Here is a 27,790-nt window from a genome sequence, read left to right on the forward strand (position 1 = left end):
CTAATTTATTGAATTAAAACAGTACTGCCAAGAAGAGTGGCTTAAAATTTCAGTGGACAGATGTAGAAGTCTTGTTAGATGTTATAGGAAACGTTTACTTGCTGTAATCAAGGTCAAACGAGCTTTAACCAAGTATTAATGAAAAGGGGTCGAATACTTTTGCAGCATCCATATTTTTATTTTTGTAAATAAATTTATTTATATTATCAAGCACTAATTACTTTTTATTATTTTTTGTTGAAAACTATACAGTTTATTCGAACTTAGTCGTTAAAGAAGGTTTTAAAGATTATTGAAGTATCCATTCAAAGAAATAAGACAATTTTGGTAGGGGTCGAATACTTTTGCGCACAACTGTATATAGTAATTTATAAAATATATATGGCGATTAAGCTACACTGAATATTCCGCGTTTCATCCACTCTAAGACTCTTCAGGCTTATGCACGAATTCGCGCATAAGCCTGAAGAGTCTTATAGTGGATGAAACGCAGAATATTCAGTGTAGCTTAATCGCCATATATATTTTATAAATTACTAACTAGCTCTACCTACGTATTGAGCACTTTTGAAGTATATACTTAAAGTTTACGCATAAATCTATACTTTCGTATATTAATTTTATGTGAGTAAATTAAGTATATATATATATATATATATATATATATATATATATATATATATATATATATATATCGAATGGAAAGGGCATAAACCCTATATGGGTTCAACTGGCTTCCTCCAAAGGAGAAATTCAATCGTAGTATGAAATTCACAAGGATACACCAGTAGCATCTATATCCCCGTTAGAGAAGATGACGACGTTAGGGTTCTGCATCTCTTGCATGGAGATGTCGACGTTCTTCTACATACAGCGCCTCGAATTTCACAAATTGGTCACCCATCTGGTACTGAACAGGCCCAACGTTAACTTCGGTGATCTAACGAGAACGAGTGTGTCAACGTGATTATGCCATATATATATATATATATATATATATATATATATATATATATATATATATATATATATATATATATATATATAATCTGCTGAAAATAATGAAAAAAAAAATGAAAAGAACCTCTCTCAAACATACTGGCAATAATTTGGTTTTCGTGTTTCTTTTGAGTGTTTCCAGCAAGGGAGTTCGGTTTATTAAGACTTTGTATTAGAAACTGGGCACCCCTTAAAAATCTTTAATTATTGACTTTTTTGCATGTTTGTTAAATTTGTTAGTTTGTAATCACTTACAATCCACTTAAAATTTTTTTAAAAAGACGAAATTAAAAAGAATGGTACTCTTGCAGAATTTGACCCGAATTCTCGGTATTTTCTATCAATTATGGTTAGGGCTCAACCGCTAATCACTGGATTAAGCCGAGCATTGTTCAAATGTTGAAACACTAAATCGACATTTTTTGTTGTTTTTTCCCAAAAAATCTAATTTTTTAATTATTTCTTGGATGATGGCGATATTTTTTTCTGTTTATTTTTTAACATCTGTTGACAAAAATAATTTGTACATTTTCTTGAAAAAAAACTTTTCTGTACTTTCACCTAATAATTTACAGTTTTCATAAAAGCATTCATCTGTTCTTATAAAACAAATCTGTTTGCATGAAAAAAACGTTTACTGGTAATTGTCTTTAAAAAAAAACAAAAAATGTAAGTTTTCCTGAAAAAACTTTCACCTAACAATTTACGGTAAAAATTCATTTTTTTCTTGAGAAAAACAACAACTTTTGTTGATAAAAATTGCAAAACAATAAAAAATAATAATAAAAGTAAATAAACAATACAAAATGCAACGTTTCTTGAGAAAAATAAACACATATATTCAGCAAATTTACAGTAGGTTTTTGTTATTTTTGATTTATTATATTTCTATTTATTTTCTAGTTTGTTTGTTTTGAAATTCGTCTGCGACTCTTACTTTGCTCGGCTTAATCCGGTAACTGTCGGTCGAGCCCGCACCATAATTGACGAAAAGTCCCAAGGATTCGGGTCAAATTCTGCAAGAGTACCAAAAAAAATATACGGGGTCTTCATTGATAAAAAGAGTGCTTCTCCTTTGTTTTAGTGAAATCGGCTAGCCGAAAAGTTGATATTTAATTTGAAAAACCATGATAACTCCTTATATTTTTTGTCAATTTAAACAATAAGCAATGTTAATGGTTAGTGCAAATTGGCATGTATCAATTATTTCGGTCTTCCATGATTCAACGAAAAAATGATTTCGGCTATGTTTGTTTTGTCACGTGACATGTAACGTAAACATAAGGGAAATAGCTAAAATTTATAATTTCTTTGAAAATTATTTTCTTTAATAATTAATTTATCGTTTTTCGTAAGTTTTGGGTATTTTCATACCTGCGACATGGCAATTCAGTAGATACTATTGGTTGCAGTTGAAAATCAATATTTCGATTTCCGAATTTCGCTACAATAAGAAGAAGCACCAAAATGTGTACGAATATTCTCATTAATTATATTTCAAAGCAATATATTTTCTTTTAATGAAAAAAACAAGTTTACCAACCAATTTCCTTCTTTTAAAACTAATCCTACAATATTTTTACATTCTTTTCTTCTTCCTTTCTTCCTTCTGAATCATCATCGATCTCCCACTTAGTTTGTTGGTTCATTCTTGAAACTGTTTTCTTTTCAATTTTCTATCGATTTATTTTTGATAAACACTATACTTTTATACAAAAAAAAAATCGGATAATTTTTTTTTACTTTACGAGCTTTTCCAGTGCGTGCTCACGTATATGTCTGTAGTAAAATTAAACCTTCATGTTTTTTCCTCTGTCAACCACAGAAAGAACGGGTAGTGAACGTGCATTAGATGATTTAAACAGATATACCATTTTAATTTAAGATATTGCACTTCACAATTCGCTTTCCGTTTGCACTAACCATTAACAAGGCGCCGGAAAATTTTTTACATTTGTGTGACTTACATCTACACCCAGATTGCTTCTCATATGGACAAGTATATGTGTTCTACTGCCGGAAAATCAGACACTCTACGTCTGCACCGAAAATAGGACACCTCAAAATATCATGTATCCACAAATATTGAAAACATAAACATAAGAAACGTACATTTTGTCTTTTTTGTTTCTGTGTTCCATTTAAACAAACTGCAACACGTGGCTGAGTACAGCTAGTATATATATATATATATATATATATATATATATATATATATATATATATATATATATATATTATGGGCTCGGCCGTCGATTTCGACGCATGAGGTTCCGCCACAATAACTAAGTTGCTCGGAAATACACACAGAAAATTTGTTCATAGTGGTGAAGGCTTTATGTAGAACCAACCACACTTTTTGGTATTACTGCTAACTACCGTCGTGCTTAACTTCGGTGATCTGGCGAGAACCGGTGTGTCAACGTAATGGTGCCGTATATATATATATATATATATATATATATATATATATATATATATATATATATATATATATATATATATATAACTATATATATATAACTATATATATATAACTATATATATATATATATATATATATATATATATATATATATATATATATATATATAAAATAAAAATTGCAATTAAATTTACCAAAATGATCCAAGATGGTAAAATTAAAGTATATTATAAATATTAAAGAAATAATATTTATAAAATTATCTCAGCCAGATGTAAAAGCTCGATAAAACCAAATAGGAAATAGAGCTTATAATATGAGCAAACAGTTAATAAAATATGTTAAAAAACACTTTGAAATGAGTTAAAAACATTTTAAATCTGAAAAGGAAACACTAGATAAATGGATAGTCCTTAATCCGCGGAGTTTCGAAGAAATACTTCTCATCAAATGGTAGAAATTAGCAAAATGCGGGATCGGATTTTGCATGCAGAAGTATTAAAGTATATAGAAGTATATATATATATATATATATATATATATATATATATATATATATATATATATATATATATATACATGTGTGTGTGTGTGTTTTCCAGGTTAATACTATTCAAAGAACCAGTTAACTTAAGTGGGTATATATAACAGTGCTCAATAATAAATAGAGCAAGTCTTATTATAATTTATATTTAGAAAAACATTTTTTAAATTGTGCTACTTTCTCATAACAATGTTTCGGTCAATTATTTATAAATAATTTTCCTCCTTTTTTTGCCTATCGAGTTCATTTAACTAATTGACTGAGACATTATCATAGGGGTGTAGCAACATCATAATAATGTTTATTTAAATATAAATAAAAGTATTGAAAGTATAATGAATGAATGACAAAGGTCTACATTCCAATGTTCATGATGTTCACCATTTTACAATTCATTCCTTTTATTCAGTTGACATTTACAATTCTTGACAGCATCTGTTTCGTAGCACAAAATCAATTACTTAATTATTATATCAATCAATGAATATATTTTGCCCTTAAATAAGAAGAAATAGTAACAATCAATCAATCAAAAGGAAACAAAGAGCGTTCTGGCATGATTAAAAATCTGAAAATTGAAAGAGAAGCTGCATTACGCCATTTATAATCTATAATCTATATATTTAAATAAGTGAAAGTGTCTGTCTGTCTGTCTGTCTGTCTGTGTCTGTCTGCTTGTCTGTCTGTGTACATTTCCCGACACAATAACTGTGTCAATCTTCAGTCTACAGACTAGAAATTTGATATACGGGGTATGGAGATTTGGAAAAATCTTAGTAATCCATTTTCGGACAGAAATTTGGCTGTTAAGGGATCAAAGTTAAACGATTTGACGTTTGAGAACTCTACCAATCTCCTCCGACAATTTTGGGTATAAACAATTGAAATTTTAGATATAGGTTCCTTGGACATGGATCCAACTTAATAATTTGATTTGAGCCCAATACACTAAATGTTAAGGGGTCATAATAGAGGTCAAAGTTTTTTTTAAATTTGACCTCTGCGGTCTGTACCAAATTACTCAAACAATTTCTGGTCTAAACATTTGAAATTTAATAGAAAGGGTATTCATAGATAGGGAAAGCTTTTTAATCGGTTTGGGTCGAAAATTTGAGCTTCCAATATATAAATGTATGTAAGTATGTTTGCATGTCTGCCTAAAACTTTCGACAGGGTCGACGGATTTTCACAAGATTAATATCGTTTTGAAGCTCGACCCTTCAGATGACAAATACCGAAAAATTGGCTAAAATCATTGATTCCTTCATCCTCAACTGGGCAGTTTTCTACAGGGAGGGGTCGCTTTTTTCATCGGTATTTTCGAAAGTCACCCTCTCTTTTCGATTGTCTAGCCTTAATTTAAACCTACGTCACTTCCGGTTTGGCGGTGGTCGTAACAGGAAAGACGTCAGAGGGGTTTCCCCGTTCTTTTCCTCCTTCGTGGTACAGGTTTGAGCCTGTCTTCCTACTACCACTTTTTTTTTTTTTGCTCAACACACACCTTAAAACACCCGGGCAACGCCGGGCACCCAGGCTAGTTTAGAAATAAAGTCACTTAAACTCATCTATTCGTACTAACAAATTCTATTAAATTAGGTATTTTCTGCCAGATATATTCTATTTAGTAATTATTAAATTTATTATTTATTATTAAATAACAGTCCAGCCCAGCTTTGCTCGGGTCGTGTGTACTGTTCATAATTTTATGTGCATGTGTATATACCCACTAAAAAGCTTGACTCATGTCCAGGTAACTTACTTAAATTTCAAGTGCTTAGGCACAAAATTGGCGGAGAAGCTTGGTAGAGCTTGCAATGGTTAACTCTTTTAATTCTGACATCTTGACAGCCAAATTTTCGCCCAAAAACCGATTAAAAAGCTTGCTGCATGTCTGAATACCCTTTATGTAAAATTTAAAATTAGCAAAGTAATTTGTTAGAGACCGCATAAGTCAATTTTTTAAAACTTTGACCCCAATTTTGACCCCTAAGCATCTCAGATTTCAAGTTTTGAGACCCAAAATTGGCGAAGGTGTTTGGTAGAGCCTGCAAAGGTCAACTGTGTAAATTTTGACCTCTGCCAGACAAATTTTCGCCAAAAACTGATTTAAAAGCTCGCTGCATGTCTGAATACGCTTTATGTAAAATTTCACATGTTTAGACACAAAATTGGTTCAATAATTTGCTAGAGATCGCAAAAGTCAAATCTTTTGAACTTTGACCCCTTGGCAGCCAACTTTTTGGCCAAAAACCGATTAAAAAGCTTGCGCTATGTCTGAATACCCTTTATGCAAAATTTCAAATGTTTAGACACAAAATTGGCTGAGTAATTTGGTAGACATGGCAGAGCTCAATTTTTAAAAATTTTGACCCAATTATTACCATCTAGCATTCATTGTTTTAGGCTCTAATGAAATTATTAAGTTAGATGTAGATAGATAGATAGATAGATAGATAGATAGATAGATAGGTAGATAGATAGATAGATAGATAGATAGATAGATAGATAGATAAATTAATTTACTTTTACTCTCAACTCAAACCTATTTACTATCAATTCACTATTAATCTCAATCCCAAAATTATTTGCTATTAATTTACTATTTCCTCAACTCCAAACTTATTTACCATTAATTCACTATTAATCTCATATCCAAAATTATTTGCTATTAATTTACTATCGTTCTCAAATCCAAACTTATTTACTAATAATTCACTATTAATCTTAAACCCAAAATTATATGCTATTTATTTACTATTACTCAAAACTCTAAACTTATTTACTACTTTTATTTCTACCTGGCTTAAAACTAACAAGAACGCTTGCTGCATGTCTGGATACCCTTTTTGTTAAATTTCAAATGTTTAGACCCAAAATTGGCTTAGTAGTTTGCTAGAGATTGCAAATGTTAAATCTATTGAACTTTGACACCTTGGCAGCCAACTCCGATTAAAAAAGTGTCTGTCTCTCTGTCGGCCTGTTTGTCTGTGTGTGTGTGTGTGTGTCTGTCTGTGTACATTTCCCGACACAATAACTGTGTCAATTTTCAGTCTACAGACAAGAAATTTGATATACAGGGTATGGACATTTAGGAAAATCTTTGTAATCCATTTTCGGCCAGAAGTTTTGCTGTTAAGGCATCAAAGTTAAACGATTTGACATTTGAGAACTCTACCAAACTCCTCCGACAATTTTGGGTATAAACAATTGAAATCTTAGATGTAGGTTCTAACTTAATAACTTGATTTGAGCCCAAAACAATAAATGTTAAGGGGTCATAATAGGGGTCAAAGTATTTTTTTATTTTAATTGACCTCTGCGGTCTCTACCAAATTACTCAAACAATTTCTGGTCTAAACATGTGAAATTTTATATAAAGGGTATTCAGAGATAGGGCAAGCTTTTTAATCGGTTTGGGTCGAAAATTTGAGCTACCAATATATAAATGTATATATATATGTATGTTTGCATGTCTTCCTAACTCTTTCGACAGAGGCGACGAATTTTCATAAGATCAGTACCGTTTTTAAGCTTCAGGCGAAAAATACCGAAGAATTGGCTAAAAACATTAATTCCTTCACCGTCAACTGGGCACTTTTCTACAAGGAGGGGTCGCTTTTTTCACCGATATTTTCGAAAGTCATCCCCTCTTTTCGATTGTCTAGCCTTAATTTAAACTACGAAGGTCGAGCATATTGATATCAAATATCATTTCATAAGGGATGAAATAAGTAAAAAATCTATTACTCTTACTTATGTAACATCTGAAAATAATATAGCCGACATTTTCACTAAACCTATAAAAATAATAAAATTAAAACATTTTATAATCGAACATTTTGGGATCTAATTATGAATAAATCTCTTTTCAGATGCCCAAAAAGAGAAGCTTGAACAGTCGAAATCATACAAAAAAAAAAAAATGTAAATTGTCCCGGGCACGACGTTAGACTGCTACCATTTCTATCTTACTCCCCAAATTAACCAATTAATACCTAACATAAGGTTTCCCATCAGAGGACTAATGGGGGTAGAGATTTATTTGCTACCCACCTCAGCAAAATGTGGCACAAGGCCGGAAAGTGGGGATCATGCAACATCCCCTAAAGGAGGGGCACTCCTGCAATTGTAAAAATTGCCTGAGTAACCCCCTCGGCATTCCCCGGTCGGGGCGCCTCAGGCAGTAAGCGATAAACTTACTCCACCGGAAAGCCCAGTGGCAAGGCCTAGGAGGGTGGACCTCCTAGGTATTACCCAGGCGGCGTACCTCAGTCCGACAGGTGCTTGCCGGTTCCTAGCCCCTCACCTGTCGGGCTGAGTGTCAAGAACGGATCCTTGACGAGTACTTCTACCCTGTCCCCCTGCAGCCGAAACCGCTAGGAGACCTTCCCCATCAAAGGACTGGTGGGGGTATGGGGGGGGTATGACACCAGTGTTCTCCACGATCGTTTTTAACCACCGGTTGTGGTAATCAACCAATGAAAATCTTCCAAAGTTACTATAAAAATTGTCGAATTTTGGATTCAATCAGTTCGCCGTTGGCTATGTCGTGAACCGCATTTGATTCTTTGCCGCCATCTTTGTTACTGGTTATTACTTCACACTCAGTATCGGGATTGCACTTATTCTTGGCCGCCATCTTTGTTACTGGCAATTACTTTACACTCAGTATCGGGACTGCACTGATTCTTGACGCCATCTTTGTTCAACATAATGTCTCAACACTTAACATTTAGACTAAAAATTGTCTAAATAGTTTGCTGGACATCGCAAAACTCAAATCTTTTGAACTTTGGTATCTTGGCAGCCAACTTTTCGGCCAAAAACCAATTAAAAAAGCTTGTCCTATGTCTGAATACACTTTATGTAAAATTTCAAATGTTTAGACCAAAAATTGACTGAGTAATTTCAAAGGGAGCGCAAAGGTCAATATTTTTTTAACTTTGATCTCAATTATGATCCCTTTGCATTCATTGTTTTGGGCTCAAATAAAATTATGAAGTTAGACCCATGTCTACGTAACCTATATATAAAATTTCAAGTGTTTAGACCCAAAATTGGCAGAGGAGTTTGGTAGGGTCCTTAAAAATAAAATCGTTGAACTTTGACCCTTTAACAGCCAAATTTTTGGCCGAAAACCGATCAAAATATTTCCACAATCTCAATACCTCGTATGTCAAATTTTGAGTGTATATCGAAAATTGACAGAGTTACTTGGTAGGGAAGTGTACACAGACAGACAGACACACACACATTTTGACTTTTATATATATACTAGCAGTTCTGTCCGGCTTTGCTCGGGCTCTATGTACTGTTCATAACTTTCTGTACATATGTATATATTAAAAAGTCTGCATATGTATGGTAATGCCTTTCTATATAATAGACTTCCTTAACTACTATAGGGAAAAGTTAATAGAGACCGCAGACGTTAAATTTAACCCCTTAACATTTTTTTGTTTTGGGTTCCAATTAAATTAAAATGTTTGACCCATGTCCAAGTTACCTACATCCAAAGTTTCAAGTGTTTACACCCAAAATTGACGGAGGAGTTTGGTAGAGTCTGCAAAGGACAACTCTGTAAACTTTGACCTCTTGCCAGCCAAATTTTTGCCTAAAAACTGATTAAAAAGCTCGCTGCATGTCTGAATACAATTTATGTAAAATTTAAATGTTTAGACCTAAAATTGGCTGAATAGTTTGCTAGACATCGCAAATGTTAAATCTTTTGAACTTTGACTCATTGGAAGCCAAATTTTTTTTTTTAATTTGACCCTAATTATGACCCCTTAATATTTATTGTTTAGGGCTCAAATCAAATTATAGTTAGATCGATGTCCAGGCAAACTATATCTACAATTTCAAGTGTTTAGACCCAAAATTGGCGGAGGAGTTTGGTAGAGTCCTCAAAGGTCAAATCGTTTAACTTTGACCTCTTGAAAGCAAAATGTCTGGCCGAAAACGGATTACAAAGATTTTCCCAAATCTCCATACCCCGTATGTCCAATCTCCAGTTTGTAGACCGAAAATTGTCAGAGTTATTTGGTAGGGAAGTGTACACAGACAAACATTTTCACTTTTATATATATATATATATATATATATATATATATATATATATATATATATATGTGTTGCAGACTTTTAAATAAATATTTTTACAATTATATATTGATACATTTTATCTTTATTTCAGCACGGTACCAAAAACACGTAAGTACCGTGTTTTCTTTTCTTGTTTCGTAATAACACAAGAATTGTTTAAACTAAATTAATTCTTCTGAATAAAATATTTGCTTTCTTTCATAATACATTAGTGTTTTCTTTCTTTCTTTCTTTCTTTTTTTTATTTTTTTTATGTCGTAATAACATAAAAGTGTTAAAACTAAAGTATTTAAAAAATAAATATATGGTTTCGTTTTTCGTGTCTTGACTCCGTGATCAATTTATTTTTTTTTTAAAATAAGAATAAACAAGTAAAAATAATTTTCAAAAATATGAGGGTGCATAGTTGCCTTTAAAAACAATATCCCCTTCAAGAACGATCATAAAATGTGTTTTCAATCGATATCTATTCAACAATGGACCAGTTTTCCTACCTTGCAAAAATGGTTTTCCAGGTACGAGTTTTCCAGGCACCATATATATATATATATATATATATATATATATATATATATATATATATATATATATATGATTAGTTTTTTCTTTTTGGAAAAAGAAATCCAGCAGAGTGCTCAATTAAAAGGAAAATCCGAAATATAAGAGTGTATTTATATTTTGTGTACAGAAAGTTATTAGATGAGACAAGTCATTGGTACCGTCGGTTTCAAGCCCGATAATTACGACCGTTTAAGATATCCTTATCAAGCTCTCTTCAGCCAATAATTATCGAGCTTGAAACCGACGGTACCAATGACTTGTCTCATCTAACAACTTTCTGGGCACAATATATATATATATATATATATATATATATATATATATATATATATATATATATATATATGGAGAGAGAAGAGAGAGAAAAAAACAGAAAATGAGAGAATGAAAAATTGGAGATGTGTTCTGTACATATGTTTCCAACTTTAGGCGATCGTGTAAGGGAGACGACTAGTGCAGAAGGTCGAGTATTTGAAATAGAGAGAGAGAGAGAGAGAGAGACGGGAGGTTGGACGTGTGTTCTGTATATGTTTCCCCCATGTCTACTTCACTGTATGTTTGTATTGGTGAGCATTGGGTTAAGTATTTTGCGCGTTTCTGCCTGGAATTTGGATAAGTGTCGCGGGAAAGGAAGGGAAGGAAAGTCGTTGAGTATGAGCGGGTAGGGTAGGGGAAAAGGAAGGATAAGTCGTTGAACGAGAGAAGACGATATAAATGAATATAAACAAAATACCTTCGACTCCACCCAATTCCAACTGGTTTGCTCAACATCCTACACTCACTAGAACTCGTTTGGTTTTCGTTGTCTATTTCACGGCATCTCAACCCTTTGAGGGTTATCTAATGTTGAAACAAATTTATCCATTATAATGCTTAATGCGGCTTAACTAACACTATCCAGAGTAATAAAACAATATACATGCTAAAAATATGATTTAGTTCTGGGATTGAGTTATCTTTGAATGAAAATTCTGTTTTAATTTCAATCTAATTCTTATAGTCTTAATTTATAATTAACTGGAAACGTTACTCGTCTCTTCCTTAGTTATGTAGTTCTTTTTGCCCTATCACCCTTTGTTGATTAACACCTATCTCTCATATGTTTAATATCTTTGTGAGCTTACGTTTCTAAATTTTTTAGATGAGGATTGATTATTCGTGTTTTTTTTTTCTTTAGACTACTGTTCTCATCTTGATTGTTATTTTCACAACGTTTCGGTCAATGTAACTGCCAACCTTTTTCAGGTGTATCTTGTCGAACTGGGACATCTGCGAAGAATTCGGAACGGAACCCGTTATTGAATCTACGAGGGAAGCGGGCTCTCGTTCCGTCAGCCATGACTGGGTAGAAGTTCTAATTCGCAATTTTATTTTCAATGTCGCCCGCACTGAGGATTGAATCTTCAACCTCTAGAAGAATGTGACTTAAAACTGAATTTTACCAATACTGTATCTATTACACCTTACAAGGACCAGGGGATATAATGGATAAAGTATTTGGTAAAATAATACACCTTTGCGAACATTTAGTGAAAGAGTATTTCCAGTGTCACCATTTAATTTACATACATACCACTAGCAGTGTCAGAAATTTCGTGAAAACTATTGAATAATTCCACCCGCTATCTTTCGAAGCTAATAGCTCCTCAAAAAAATGTAATTCAAGCCCTATTTTTTTTTCAATTAACGGAGCAAGGACCAAGGTTTCATTAAAAAACAAACAAACAAACAAACAACGTGTTTGTTTTTTTTTTAAAAGGTTTTAAACTTCGGACTTTACAGATAAATTTCTAAAAAACACTACTTTTTTTGTTTTAAATTTGAATATATTATTTATTGATCTTTTATCTTCAATTTGTGATATATAAAACTTTGGTACATAAATTAATTATTTACTTTTTAATATACATTTGAAAATGGGGGGCGTGAATTAAAAAAAAATGTTTGTCTAAAATATTATATTCGGTTTATTGGAAAAAGCATAAAATTTCACATTGACCCTGAAAATATCGTAAAAATTGAATCAATAGAAAAATTTTGATAGATTTTTAAAGTTTAAAAATTGAAAAATACTGAACTCGTAACATTCAATTAATTTCATTACTATTTTTTTTTTAAATATTTCTATTACTTTTTATACAACTTTAATAGTTTATTTTGGAAGTATAATCCATAAAGAAAATAAACAACCAACCATAAAAGAGAAATTACGAGTTTTTTTATATTTTATTTGCAGTTTCGTGTTAGGGGTGTCAAAAATTCCTACAAAAATTCTGATACACCTAACATACCACAGACATTTATGTAAATTAGATGGCAGAATATATATATATATATATATATATATATATATATATATATATATATATATATATATATATATGTAGTGGATTAATGCAATAAACAGAAAGGATGTTTACTCCATCTAAATATAGCAGAGTAAGTGTTAAAATGTTTGAGATATTTAAAAAAAAACGCGCCTTTTTATTTTTATTTTTTTATTTTTTAGAACGTATTTTAAAATAAAAATGAAAGTATGTATATAAAAAATGAATTTTACATGTAATTTAAGTTATTTGCTGAAATAATAAATTATTATTTAGAAACTTATTTAAAATGGGGAGTATGGTGAAAATATTATGTACTCTCACCTAACAATTTAATAAAAGCGATATCTTAAAAACGGAATTCCTTGTTTAAATAATTCTACATAAGAAAAATCATTTATCTTTTTAGTTCAACTATTTTACTGTGCAATATTTATATTAGCGTGAAATAGATTAAACTAAAAGTTTATGACCGTTTTTTGTTATCCCAAAAGCTTATCAATAATTATTTGTGGTAAATGTCGTGGCCCTGTTGGTGTCAGAATTTTGGAGAATATACTTCCAAAATTAACTATTAGAATTGTTTAAAAAATAATAGAATTATTATTTTTTTATTTTAAAAAAGTGTTTACAAAATGCCGGCAATAAAAAAGTAATATTTTAATTATTTTTTAAACAATTTTAATAGTTTATTTTGGAAGTATATTTCATAAAGAAAATGAACAACCTACTTTAAACGGAGAAATTACGAGTTTTGTATATGTTTTAGCAGTTTTGTGTTAGGGTTGTCAAAAATTCCCCCAGATTCTGATACTGCTAGTGGCGCTGTAAACGAAAATAACGTTTATAATTACGGCAAACGAGTAGTTTCCAAGATATGAAGAAATGTTAGTTTTAAAAACTAGGGGATCACTTTTCTATAAAAATTTAACGTAAAATGAGCACCCACTTTATGACCATCGTTTTTTTTATGTCGCTTTCTTTTTAACAAATAAAAGCGAAGAAAATTGAGTATGGCCACCTTTATGTTGGGGGTTGGGAGTCAACGTCCAATGAACACAGTTTAACGTAAAATGAGCACTCCCTTTCAAAAAGTGTAAACAGAATTTTTGTCGGGGAGAGGGGGTCAACTGTAGGTGCTCATTTTACGTTTAGTTGTGTTCATTCCTACATCAAAGAGGCACTTCGCCTTGTTTGAGGCGAAAATGTAATTTAAAAAAAAAATGCTTGTTGCACATGTAAAAAAAATGGCGATAATGTGGGTGGTCGTTTTAGGTTAAATTATCCTCCCCTTTTATTAACTAACATCTCTTTATATCTTGAAAACTACTAGTTTGCCGTAATTTTAAACGTTATTTTCGTTTTCAGCACCCCCGAAAACCTTTAAAAGTGGTAATTTAAAAGGAGTTTTCGAGGGTGGACTAATTCTGCCCATTTACCTTATTTTTTTATTTTATCGTTTTTTGTCATGCCATTTTCTTTTTTTTTTTGTATTAAGGCAAACATGGTATGCTTTTCTTTTAAATTATTTCTTTAGGTATGTGAACTTCATTTTCGACCTGAAAACATACAACGAGAAGCATCAGCATTTGATTAAAGAACTGGAAAGACAATTAATGTTAAATTTAAAAAAATCGCTATCTTAAGGATGGTGCTATTCCTCGAATATTACCAAACTGTCCATCCTATTTATCGTCATCAACCACTTTTAGAGAGTCTCCTAATGCAAAGAAAATGCGTTTAGAAAATTCTGCTCTTAAGCATGCATTATGTGAAAGTGTTGCTGACAAGTTAGAGTTACGGAAACGTAAAACTTTCCATAATATTGATGATTTAGAAAAAAAATTAACGTTTATAGATAAAAATTATTGGACTTCTATTAGGCAAGACAATACCATCATTATATGCCATATAAAGAGATGCCCATGCCCCAAAATAAAAATGTCTATGGTGATTGAACCGAACTTGGCCGTTAGAGTATTCTGTAGTGATGTGGAAATGAGTGCTATAGGGGAGTATAGAATTCCTAAACATGTATCAGAGGAAAATACTCTGCAGATCTTGATAGAAAACATGAAAAAAATGGACATCGAAGAACAGAAATGAAAACTTCTAATATAAGTTCTTTATTAAAATTAATCTTATCATTTTTGCTATTAGTACAAGATGAATCATTTAAGTATTTTAATTCCATTAAGTCCATATATGAACAAATTAATATAATGACAATGAATAAGGTTAATTATTCGAGTGAAATGATGGTATTTTCTTCCTTATTATATAACTGCTCCCCTAGAGGGTACAGACTGTTAAGAGACACTAAGAATGTAATTTTACCATGCTATTCAACCATTCGAAGATTAATCTTATCAACTTCTATGAATCCTGTCATTGAACAACACGATAACAATTTTCTCATGTATATTAAAAGTAAGTTCAAGTTACTAATGCAGAATGACATCACAGTATCTTTACTTGTTGATGAAATACATCTCAAACCTTATCTTGATTATAAAAATGGTAATATTGTTGGCTTAGCTAACAACAGCAATGAACCTGCCACAAGTGCATTTGCTTTTATGCTTAGCAGTGTATTCTCACAATATAAGGATGTTGTGCATGTTATGCCAACTAAATGTCTTCTAGCTGAGAACTTATTTGACATAATTAAACGTAATAATTGGCTTAGAAGATATAGGGGTTAAGGTATTATTTGTTATAACAGATAAAAATGCAATAAATAAAAAATCTATGTCTTTCTCTTGTAGCCCATCAAAGCTTTCAATTGTATATCCCCATCCAGTAAGAACATCTAGCCCTCTTTTCTTCTTATTCGACTCAGTGCATATATTAAAATGCATTAGAAACAATTGGCTTCGCCAAAAAGATGAACGTAAATGCATGATGTTCCCAAAGTTTTGTTATAATGGAAATCATGAATTAGATAACATACAAAGTGCTCCATTTTCTATTTTGCATAAACTTTATGCCCTAGAATCTCAATCACTTGTGAAATATTGCTATAAGTTGACTTCAAAAGCTATTTCTCCGACTACTTTTGAAAGGCAAAATGTTAATTTGGTTTTGCAAATTTTCAACGAATATACTATTCAAGTTTTCTAACCTTAGGAAAACAGGAATGCTTGCCAAATTATGCAGCAATCGCAGAATACATTCAAATATTTTATATTTGGTGGACAATACTGAATGTGAAAACACCATATAAAGGTTGTCGACTTCGTAATAAATATGCTAATCCACTTACATTAAATAGTGGTAATTATAGTTTCCTAAATGTGTTCTGTGACTGGTTAGAAACTTGGAATAGCACTCCTGGAAGAACTGGTAAGTTAACAAAGGAAACGTATACTGCTTTGCACCATACTACTTACGCAATTTTAGAATTGACTAAATATTGTATAAATGTACTGAACACAGTGTATATATTACCAGGAAAGTTTGAGTCAAGGTTTGGCCAGTATCGACAACTTAGTGAAGATCAGTATAATATATCGATACGTCAGGTGTATGAATGTGAAAAAAATCAAAATGTTGTCAGTTTTAAAATTGAGATTACCAATTAATAATCGAACTATTGAATTGAAAAATTTTAAAGAAACTAACTGGGATGAAATGACAAGAGAGCAAGAGTTACATGTTTATAAATTTAACATAGATGTAACAGAAGATGATGTTAATCAATGCAAGGAAGTACTTCCTGTTATATTATACTTAGCAGGTTATTGCTGTCATGCAGTTTTCAAAAAACTGAAATGCAATAGCTGCAAAAATTTGATATCCGGGAGAGAGGCTGTTGAAGAAATAGTTGAATTAAACAGCTACTTTCAGGGTATTAACAGAGGTTCTCTGCTATACCCAAATGATATAACTAATAATTTTGTCTTATATAATTATATAGTTATAAACAAACTTACAAAATGCGATTCTTTTTTACATTCGATTCATCAGAGAAAATTAGCCATGTACATAACTTTAAATATTTTGGCTGATCAAAATCGATTATTTCATGTTGACTCTTTTGATGAGGGTCACACTATTCAGCAAATTGAAAAAAATGCTGATATGGAGTTCATCGAATTCTCTTATAAACATTTTTTGTTGCAAAGAGAATGACAATATTAGTAAAAAAAAAAAATATAAAAAAAAGGAAAATTCAAACTTTTAATTAAATTCTACAACAGATTTTTGAAAAGTTTTAATATTCAATGTTTGAAATATTTCTGCCTTAGTAACTTTGTTTATACTAACATTTGTTTGAATTTAATTTTTAACTTATTGTTTGTTATTCAGTTAAACTAATTGTTCGTTATTCAGTTAAACTAATTTATTATTCATTATTCAGTTAAACCAATTTATTGTTCGTTTTTCAGTTAAACTACTTTATTGTTCGTTTTTCAGTTAAACTAATTTATTGTTCGTATTTCAGTTAAACTAATTTATTGTTCGTATTTCAGTTAAACTAATTTATTGTTCGTATTTCAGTTAAACTACTTTATTGTTCGTATTTCAGTTAAACTAATTTATTGTTCGTATTTCAGTTAAACTAATTTATTGTTCGTTTTTCAGTTAAACTAATTTATTGTTCGTATTTCAGTTAAACTACTTTATTGTTCGTTTTTCAGTTAAACTAATTTATTGTTCGTTTTTCAGTTAAACTAATTTATCGTTCGTTTTTCAGTTAAACTACTTTATCGTTCGTATTTCAGTTAAACTAATTTATTGTTCGTTTTTCAGTTAAACTACTTTATTGTTCGTATTTCAGTTAAACTACTTTATTGTTCGTATTTCAGTTAAACTAATTTATTGTTCGTATTTCAGTTAAACTACTTTATTGTTCGTATTTCAGTTAAACTAATTTATTGTTCGTATTTCAGTTAAACTAATTTATTGTTCGTTTTTCAGTTAAACTAATTTATTGTTCGTATTTCAGTTAAACTAATTTATTGTTCGTATTTCAGTTAAACTAATTTATTGTTCGTATTTCAGTTAAACTAATTTATTGTTCGTATTTCAGTTAAACTACTTTATTGTTCGTTTTTCAGTTAAACTAATTTATTGTTCGTTTTTCAGTTAAACTAATTTATCGTTCGTTTTTCAGTTAAACTAATTTATCGTTCGTATTTCAGTTAAACTAATTTATTGTTCGTATTTCAGTTAAACTAATTTATTGTTCGTATTTCAGTTAAACTAATTTATTGTTCGTTTTTCATTTAAACTAATTTATTATTCGTTTTTCAGTTAAACTAATTTATTGTTCGTTTTTCAGTTAAACTAATTTATCGTTTGTTTTTCAGTTTTGATTTATAAAATATTGTTTTTTTTATCTAAAAAATATTTATTGTTCATTTTTATTTATTTCTATTGAATAAACTTCAGTTTCATACAAATCAAATCGTATTCCTTTTCTTTTTAAACTTTTGAACAACTTTTCTCCCTTTAAATTCGTTTTTTATTATTAATATTTTTATTATTAATATTGGATGAGTTTCAGTACAAAGTATCATATTTATCTTTTTTAATCCAATTTTGAAGTTTTCTAACGCTTTCTGAAAAAATGTCTGCTCATTATCGACAGTCTGTGTTCCACTTATCTTGCTTGCTAGGCCCTGTGGCGATGACGTCATTTTTCAGCTGACAGGCTATCTATGACGATGGTCACGGTCTATCTCTTGGGACATCCTGAACGCTCACCGGACTTGAATCCAATTGAAAATGTTTGGGGATGGATGACAAGATATGTTTATCGAAATGGTAAACAATATTCAACAAAAAAAGACTCCGTGGAAGAAGATTCCCCGCATCTTAATAGAAACATGCTCCATCGAATTTTTGAAGTCATCAAAACCAGTATAGGCAGAACTCATTATGAAAGGTGGTTGTTGAATGTTTTCATACACTTTCCGTACAATTTCGTAGAATTTATACTCCTGGTCTTATAATTTTGATTAAGTGGTAAATGTCTTATTTTATATATATACTAGCAAAAGTACCCGTCGTTGACTGGGTTCAAAAAGAGCCTACACAAAATGGACTTTGCTTTATGAAAGTATGATAGGGTATGAAAACGAAGGGTTGTAAAGAGATAGCTTTGAATTTGGGGGTATCAAAACCAAAGCAAAATATGATGAAAGTAAAAATAAAATAGATAAACCCCATAATTTATTATACCATACCTGTTCATACAGAAACACTTATCACAATATTCTGTGGATCTATATTAAAAAACCTTGTTAAACTATGTGACATATTTCCATTCTATGGAGGTTAGGTGCGAACGAACACCCCATAATTTTATTATACCATATTTCTTCAAACTGAAACATAATTATCAAAGTATACTTACGCAGATAGATATGAAAAGTTTTTATTAAAGTTTGTGCCTATTTCCATTCTATGGAGGCCAGGCGCGAACGCAGACCCCACAATTTTATTATACCATCCCTATTTAAGTTAAAACATACTTATCAAAGTATTATTATGTACATCTATATCAAAAACACTTGTAAACGTTTTTTTTTTAATTTTTAAATTTTTTATTTCCATAGTTTGTGGACCAGTCGCGAACGCAGACCGCAGAAGTTTAATGAATCACCGTTCTGCCAGATCAAACATACCCACTCCTGTGTCTCGATACATCTTCTATCATTATATGTAATCAGTTTTTTAAAAAACAGTCAACCATATAGGAGCCTATTCGTGACCACACGCACACACACACATTCAATTTTATATTATATATATATATATATATATATATATATATATATATATATATATATATATATATATATATATAAATAAAGAATTTCGCTTTTTAATATTTGCGTTGTGCCTGAAGAGGTCTCTAGTTACTAAATACTAGAATACCGAAACACTAGAACACCGAAACATGCTCATGACCGTGTAAAGACAAATTTAAAGTATATATATATATATATATATATATATATATATATATATATATATATATATATTAAAAATTTTAAAATATCGTATAAACTTCTTGAATTGTCACTCCCTGTTCCGAGTAAAAAGATCACTCTGCTGAAAATAAAACTTTCAAAAAATAATAAAGCGCCTTTTTATATGACGGGCTGATTATAAAGAAGTACTAGCAAACCGCTTCCTTACTAACTAATACATTGTTTCTAATTTAGGTCGTGACACTTGGCTTCCTCTCTGTAAATAATGATGGTATGTCAGTTAGGAAGAGAAATGATAAGTTTGTTCATGCGCTCCTCGCCATCCCCCCCTTTAGACTCGTGCCAGTGTTCACCCCCCACCAACACCTTCCCAAAAATAACGACCCACATCACTATTTTATTTTTTTTTGTTAGCCGACCCACCTCTTTCCAAAAAAAAAAAAAAAAAAAACGTGGGTTGCTGCTGGTATATAAACTGTTCGTTTGCTTCGCACTTGTCTAGTTTTATTTTCTGTTAAGCGGGTCCGCGTCTCTTAAGCGAACAAGTGAATTCGCTTTTTATTTTCATCCGTTTGGAATTATCAAGGAACATTAACCGAGGCGAAAAACTCTCTCTTCATATATACAAACTACATCTACAAAGCAAATCAAAATGGGCGAAGTGTTAGAAATTAAACTACAGAAATTCGACTCGGCTCAACCATGGGGCTTCAAAATGCAAGGGGGTGCGGATCAACACCTACCATTACACGTGGCTCAGGTAAACTATGCTTTTTATGCATTAGAAGTGGACTACCCGTCCTAGGGCGGTTATAAACAATAAATATAACGTAATGTTTTTACTTACTGTCTATAGTATATATTCGATGACACCACCCCGAATTTTAAAGTTTACAAAAATGAAGTGTCCACAAACAAATAAATAATATATATATATATATATATATATATATATATATATATATATATATATATATATATATATATATATATATATGTTTTATTTATTTGTTTTTGTTTTGCGATACTTTTGGAACGAATTCAATTATTTATAGGAAAGTGCATTATTACCTAAATGCGAGTTGGGAATAATTTTCCCTTTTACCGCTCCCCATTTGGGGGTACCAGATTGGTAAAAGGAAAAATTATTCGCAAATTGCATTTAGGTAAAAATGCACTTTCGTATAAATAATTGAATTCATTCAAAAAGTATCGCAAAAAAGAAATAAATGAGATCTACGTAAATCGCGATATATTCAGCAGTCGCGCGAGATAGCATAGCGGTAGAAGTTTAGGCTTCTTTCTATGGGGTCCCGTTTTTGAATCTCGCTGAGTTGTAGACGACGAAACACGTGTCAGTGGACAATTATATTTTAGACAATATGTGTGTGTATGTGTGTGTGTGTGTGTGTGTGTGTGTGTGTTTATAAGGAATTCAATATAAATTTTGAAAATTAGAAATTACAAAAGTTTATTATTCGACAAAGAACACAGGCACTTAAAAAATTTTCTTATTTCATAGAGTTTCAAAGAATGGCTTTTATCCTCAAAATTTGCAAAATGATATTTATCTTGCTGCTTAGCACATACGTTGAAAATTATAAATTATGTAAGAAGTCATATTTGTATGAAAATTGATAATATTATATATACATATATATTTACACACACAGACGCACACACACATATTATATATATATATATATATATATATATATATATATATATATATATATATCCAGGTAATGAAAGGAATTAGATTACAGATCAGTGAATCTAGTAGTTTCAAGTCTTACAAAATATTATTGGAGGTAATTTTTATATAAAACAATCCCAGCCAAGTAAAATTGCTCAATATACTAGATGGAGCAAATACAATTGGAGTTTATATATTTAAAAACCAATTTTGAAAGAATTACTTTGCCCCCCCCCCAAAAAAAAAACATTATTGTTTGAAACAAAGAAATACAATGTTTAAAATAATTTCCTTAATTCATGAATTTTCAATCTTAATTTCAATTTTACATCTCTTCAGGAAACATCGCTAGCCAAATATTAATACCGGTTTGAAATTATTTTACTAAATAGCACGTACAAAGAAAATATTAAAGATTAAATCCCGTTCTCTATGTCCCTTAAAGGGATTTAATCTTTAATATATATATTTATACACACACACACACACACACATATATATATATATATGCGTGTGTGTGTATGTGTGTGTATGTATATATATATACGTGTGTATATATATATATATATATGTATATACATGCATACAAATATGACTTCTTACATACGTGTGTGTATATATATATATGTATATACATACATACATTTATGTGTATATATGTGTGTATATGTATATATGTGTGTATGTACATATATATGTATGTATATATATATGTATATATGTATATGTACGTATATATGTATTATATATATGTATATATATGTATGTATATAAATGTATATATATATGTGTATGTGTATATTTATATATGTATGTATATATACGCATGTATATGCATATATGTATAATATATATTATATATATATGTATAATATATATTATATATATATGTATAATATATATTATATATATTATATATATATATATATATATATATATTTAATCACTAAGATTTATTGCACAATTCATCATCAATGATTTCTTACTGAAAAGAACATGTAACATTTCTCGGGGTTTGAATGGCAACAAGTCTCCCAAGATATTTAAAAGTTTTGGATTCTTTCAATAACCGTTGGAAATAACCTTGATGAATTGAAGCAGCCATTTACCATGGATTTTTCTGTAAATAACGACCGTTGGGTTTGTTTGGTAAATGAATAGCAATAGTCTGCCGCAGGATTCCAGTACTTCCCCTGCCCTTCCAGTGCTCTCTCTTGTTCGACTTTACAAACTCGTTTACTCCTCGCGACTATTTTGCGTGTGTTCTCGCTATAGATTATTATTATTATTATTATTATTATTATTATTATTATTATTATTATTATTATTATTATTAACAACAACAATAACAACAACAACTCACTAGGAATAGTCACACAAGCCATCATCAAAGATGTCTCTATGAGAACAGCTTGTGGCGTTCTCTGGAGTCTGAGCCACAAATCTTCCTAGATTTCCAGTACTTTCTATCTCTTCCGATAACCATTGTAGATGAATTTGCATTATCGCAATAGCTGCTTATCATTGCGTTCTCGTTGGCAGCCCACTGGTCTTCACTGGAATTTGGGTGGCAAAAAGCCTCCCTAAGGTCCCAGCCCTCTTTGCAGTCATCTAGCGGAGGTCTTGCTAATGCTTTCTCTCCTCGGTCTTTCCATCCTCTTTCTTGACCGTCCTCTCTTATTTTGTGTGGCGTCAGTTTTTGGTGACACACGCACAAAAAAGGGGGGCACAGGGGATTAACTTACAAGTATACAGTTTCGGTTTTCATTATTATTATTTATTTATTTATTTTATTTTATTTTGTAGTACTTGAATATAGATTCTCACCACGAATAATACTTTTTCTATTTTACATTTTTTCCTTCTCTTTTATGTGTTATTCCATTTATTCACCTTTTTACTTTTTCCCTTCCTTCCTTCCTTATTGTCATACGTAAATGCATACTTATTTTCGCACACAATACAATGCTCGTAATCTAAAAGCGTATTCTTATCCATAGTTTCCTACGCTTGACTAAGGTCCTATTATTATGCTTACTGTTTCCTGCACCGAAACAGGTTTTTAGACGCGACTACGTATCTTTATCGGAGGTTCTGTCCGTCTGTATGTCGCACCGTCCGTGGATGACGCTTCAGTTTTAAAATAGTATTATGGCTGAATATAAACCAATTAACATGATGGATTAAAAAATTAAAAAGAAAAATGAAAAAGGGCTAACTAACCGGGTTTCGTTTCTCGCTTAACAAAGTTAACTCGAGAAAAAATTGCGTTAAAAAATATCATGAATATGGCAGGGAAGAGAAAATATATAATTAAAAAAATAAATAAATAAGTTAATGGGGAAAAATCACATAGAAATCAAATAAAGTCCTAAGAGATTTTCTTTTTGTTTACAAAGATGTCTCAAGGACTTAATAAAAATGGTTTCTAGGATTTTTGAATGAAAAGGCGAATGCTATCTGCATAGGATCGTGAACATGTCAACACTGAAATTCATGGCACAAGCACGACTATTTATAAGGTGGTCGCAGATCGCAGAACCATATGTATTATTCAGAACGTCAGAAGGTGAAAATTTTGCATGACGACTCTTTGATGGTACGTGGTGTTTTAAATGAGAATCTAATCTTTGCGATTTCCACCCAACATAGCGCGCACTGCAGCTACATTTAAATAAATAAATGATAGAATTATTAAGTTGGAGACGAATGGACGACAACATAGGTCTAGTTAAAAACCAACACGTGGGTTCGACGAAAAATAACACCGTTGTACAGACAAAGAGATTTGCTTGGCATATCGGTCATTGATATTATCTAGCCAAGGTAGACGAAGGTAAACAGGATATCTATTGACTACAGTTTTTTAGATTTATAAAAATTGGAAACTTTCTTATTAATATTAGATTCAACAATGTCTAAGGAATAGCCATTTTTGCGAATGGTCTTTGTGATGAATTTAATCTCGTCATCCAGATTGGTTTTGGAACAAATCATTATAGCACTATGTGTTAGGGGCTTAAGTCAATTTTTTTTTATTTGTAGAACAAAATGAGTCCCAACGTGTAGAGAGGCTTGTAAATGTTGGTTTACGATAGACAGAAGTAAGAAAAAATAAAGAAGTCTTGGAAACAAGAACATCTAAAAACGGAAGAGTAGAATATGTGCCGAAAATTATATATATGATTACTTCATTTAATCACATAAATTAATATACGAAGATATAATTTTATGCGTAAATTTTTCAGTATTTACTTCAACAGTGCTCAATACATAGGTAGAGCTAAATAATAAGTTATGATAATATATATGGCATATATATATTTCATAACGTACTATATATATATATATATATATATATATATGCATACATATGTGTATATATATAGTCTTTGAAGTTTTTAACCTTTAAAACTATACAAAAAAAATATTTTTTATCATTCGTTAGAAAACCATCTAGTCAGTAAGTCATTTAATCACCTGCAATCACTGCATCAACTCGCTATCGAATTTACTATAGTACTAATAATTTATTTTTCAAGGGATCATCAGTTGTTTACCATGAAACACTGTTTCGAGTATTTAATAATTTAAATTTAATTATATATATATATATATATATATATATATATATATATATATATAAAGCCTGAGGAGTCCTAGAGTGGATGAAACGCGGAATATTCAGTGTAGCTTAATCGCCATATATATTTTATAAATTACTAACTAGCTCTACCTACGTATTGAGCACTTTTGAAGTAAATACTTAAAGTTTACGCATAAACCTATACTTCCGTATATTAATTTTATGTAAGTAAACTAAGTAGTTATATATATATATATATATATATATATATATATATATATATATATATATATATATATATATATATAATTTCCGGCACATATTCTGAAGATACTGCTGAAAAGAATCATTAAGGGGGATGTACCGAAAACACTTCCAGGCATTCTGGCTTACGTTATATGCCGATATCGGATAATTTCTCTTGCCTTTGCATGCCTTGCTCGTCTAACAGATCTCATTAACAAACTTGCAATATTTTGAGAAAGAAATACTAGCCACACATAAGAGAAGGGGGCGGCAGCGAGCAATAGGTTTGGTTGGGTTGGTGTGTTTTCTGGCACACTTCTCGGCACACAATCGCAGCCACATCTACCGGATTCCATATCTAGATATATATACATCAGCTGTTTCTTTACTGGAGTTGAATTACAAGACTTTAAACGTTTGCAGCAGAATAACAATCTTTAGCGACTTTAGGGAAGGCATTTTCGACGCATTCCTGTTGGTTGAAGCATATCCTTTAACTAGCGGGATCTTCCGGAAATTCCTTGCTGCTTTTTCATCTATCTATACAATTTCCCTTTAAAAGTTTACAGATAAGAACCCCCACCTAAAAATGTAACGTCGGCATCGACTGGCACCACACCATATATTTGAGAAGGATCGAGGAGAATGGAAAGTCCGAGTAGTGAAAGTATTAACTAGACATACTATATAAGTACGAAGAGGACTGGGACTGTGGGAAGGCTTATTGCCATCCAAATTCCACTGATAAACAATGGTCATTGTTAGTGAAATGTTTAATACGAAGCGTTTCAATACGTTACGATAATGATGCCTAAAGATCGCCAAAGATTCGTAAAGCAAAAAGACCCAAATAACCTATTTAATTAAAAGAGGATGACTTTCTCTGTACAACCAGGGACTAGGAAGCTGGTCGTATCGTACTTGGGTGTATTAACCCTTTCAGAAATGTCCCCACAACGCAAAGACACCAAGTTACACTGCCCAGCTCACAGTAAGGTTTTATATATATATATATATATATATATATATATATATATATATATATATGTGTGTGTGTGTGTGTGTGTGTGTGTGTGTGTGTGTGTGTGTGTGTGTGTGTGGCTTTCTTCTGGTAAGTGTATTTTCAGAGAGAGAGAGACAGATAGACAGGCAAACAGAGAGAGAGAGAGAGAGAGAGAGAAAGAGAGGGGGAGGGGGTCTCAAAGACTACACCAAACGCTAGAAAATAGTGATATCTGTATTTAATAATCCAAACCTTGTAAAAGTTTTATCAAATTGAAGAATACGCGAAAAAAGTTTCTTTTTTAATTTTAGAGCATCAAGAGATTTCCGCCATTTGTAATTGATATTCCTTTATTCGCCTCGGTTTCGCCCAGGAACGACGCCACTTTGTTGGATCGTTGCCCGCGTCTATTTCGAGCCTTATTAAAAACATTCTAATCTATGTAAGAATGTGTTTTACATTCGCCACCATTAACGACTTCTTCCCGGCGTTTTTGATGAGACAAAAATGCTTTAGCCTTCTGTAAACATTAGCGTTGCCTTTCAACTTCAAATCTTTAAAACTATTTTGCCAATCATTTTAGTTATTATTTAGTTCATATATATATATATATATATATATATATATATATATATATATGTATATAAATATGTGTGTATATATGTATAATCCTTCAGACCTTTCAAAGGGTGAATGAACTAGCACCGTGTGTGTTTGTGTGTATGTATGTGTGTGCTGGGGTGGAGAGGGCTCCCGTAAGCCGTGGTGAAGGCAACCTTTCTAGGAGAAACAAATCTCTGATTTAACAAACCATAAAGCGGGAGACCAGTACCCGCATTAAGCTGGTCTGCAGTTTAACTTGTTGCAAGGTATCTTTGTCTTGCTTGTTGCTGGATCTCAACATTTTGAACCGAGAGAGAGACTTAGCTGTCGTACAAAGCTAAGACTCTGTAACATCATCTGTGTATAGATACTCCCCCAGGCATTTGTCTATAAAAATGGTCCTGTGGCGATGGAAATCATTTTTGGGCTCATGAACTTTAAGTGTCTGAGGGAGTGGCAGTCGTCTGACAAGACGTTGCAATCATCATATATATATATATATGTATATACATATGTGTGTATATATATGAATGTATATATATGTGAGTGTATATATGTGTGTGTTTATATATATATACATATATATATATATATATATATATATATATATATATATATATATACATCATAATCACGTTGACACACCAGTTCTCCTCAGATCACCGAAGTTAAACCATGTTGAGCCTGGCTAGTACAAGATGAGTGACCATTTGGGAATTCGAGAAGCCCTATTACTTAACAACAAGAAGAA

At 31.2% G+C, this 27,790-nt stretch overlaps 2 protein-coding genes across 2 annotated transcripts in view; one reads left to right on the forward strand and one right to left on the reverse strand.

Annotated features, from left to right (window-relative positions):
* Nucleotides 1-10,630, reverse strand: part of LOC145246616 (voltage-dependent calcium channel gamma-5 subunit-like) — a 166,692-nt gene extending 156,062 nt beyond the window's left edge. Inside the window, exon 1 of the mRNA XM_080108284.1 lies at nucleotides 10,568-10,630. The gene's annotated coding sequence lies outside the window, so the exon portion shown is untranslated. The remainder of the gene's footprint in view (nucleotides 1-10,567) is intronic.
* Nucleotides 10,631-20,269: 9,639 nt separating this feature from the next.
* LOC145246617 (PDZ and LIM domain protein 7-like) overlaps nucleotides 20,270-27,790 on the forward strand; it is a 78,740-nt gene continuing 71,219 nt past the window's right edge. The window contains exon 1 of the mRNA XM_080108286.1: nucleotides 20,270-20,665. Coding sequence (XP_079964412.1) covers nucleotides 20,558-20,665 — 108 coding nt within the window. The 5' untranslated portion in view covers nucleotides 20,270-20,557. The remainder of the gene's footprint in view (nucleotides 20,666-27,790) is intronic.

This window comes from Euprymna scolopes, chromosome 24 (assembly GCF_053919585.1).
Source record: "Euprymna scolopes isolate OS-2025 chromosome 24, ASM5391958v1, whole genome shotgun sequence".
NCBI lineage: Eukaryota > Metazoa > Mollusca > Cephalopoda > Sepiida > Sepiolidae > Euprymna > Euprymna scolopes.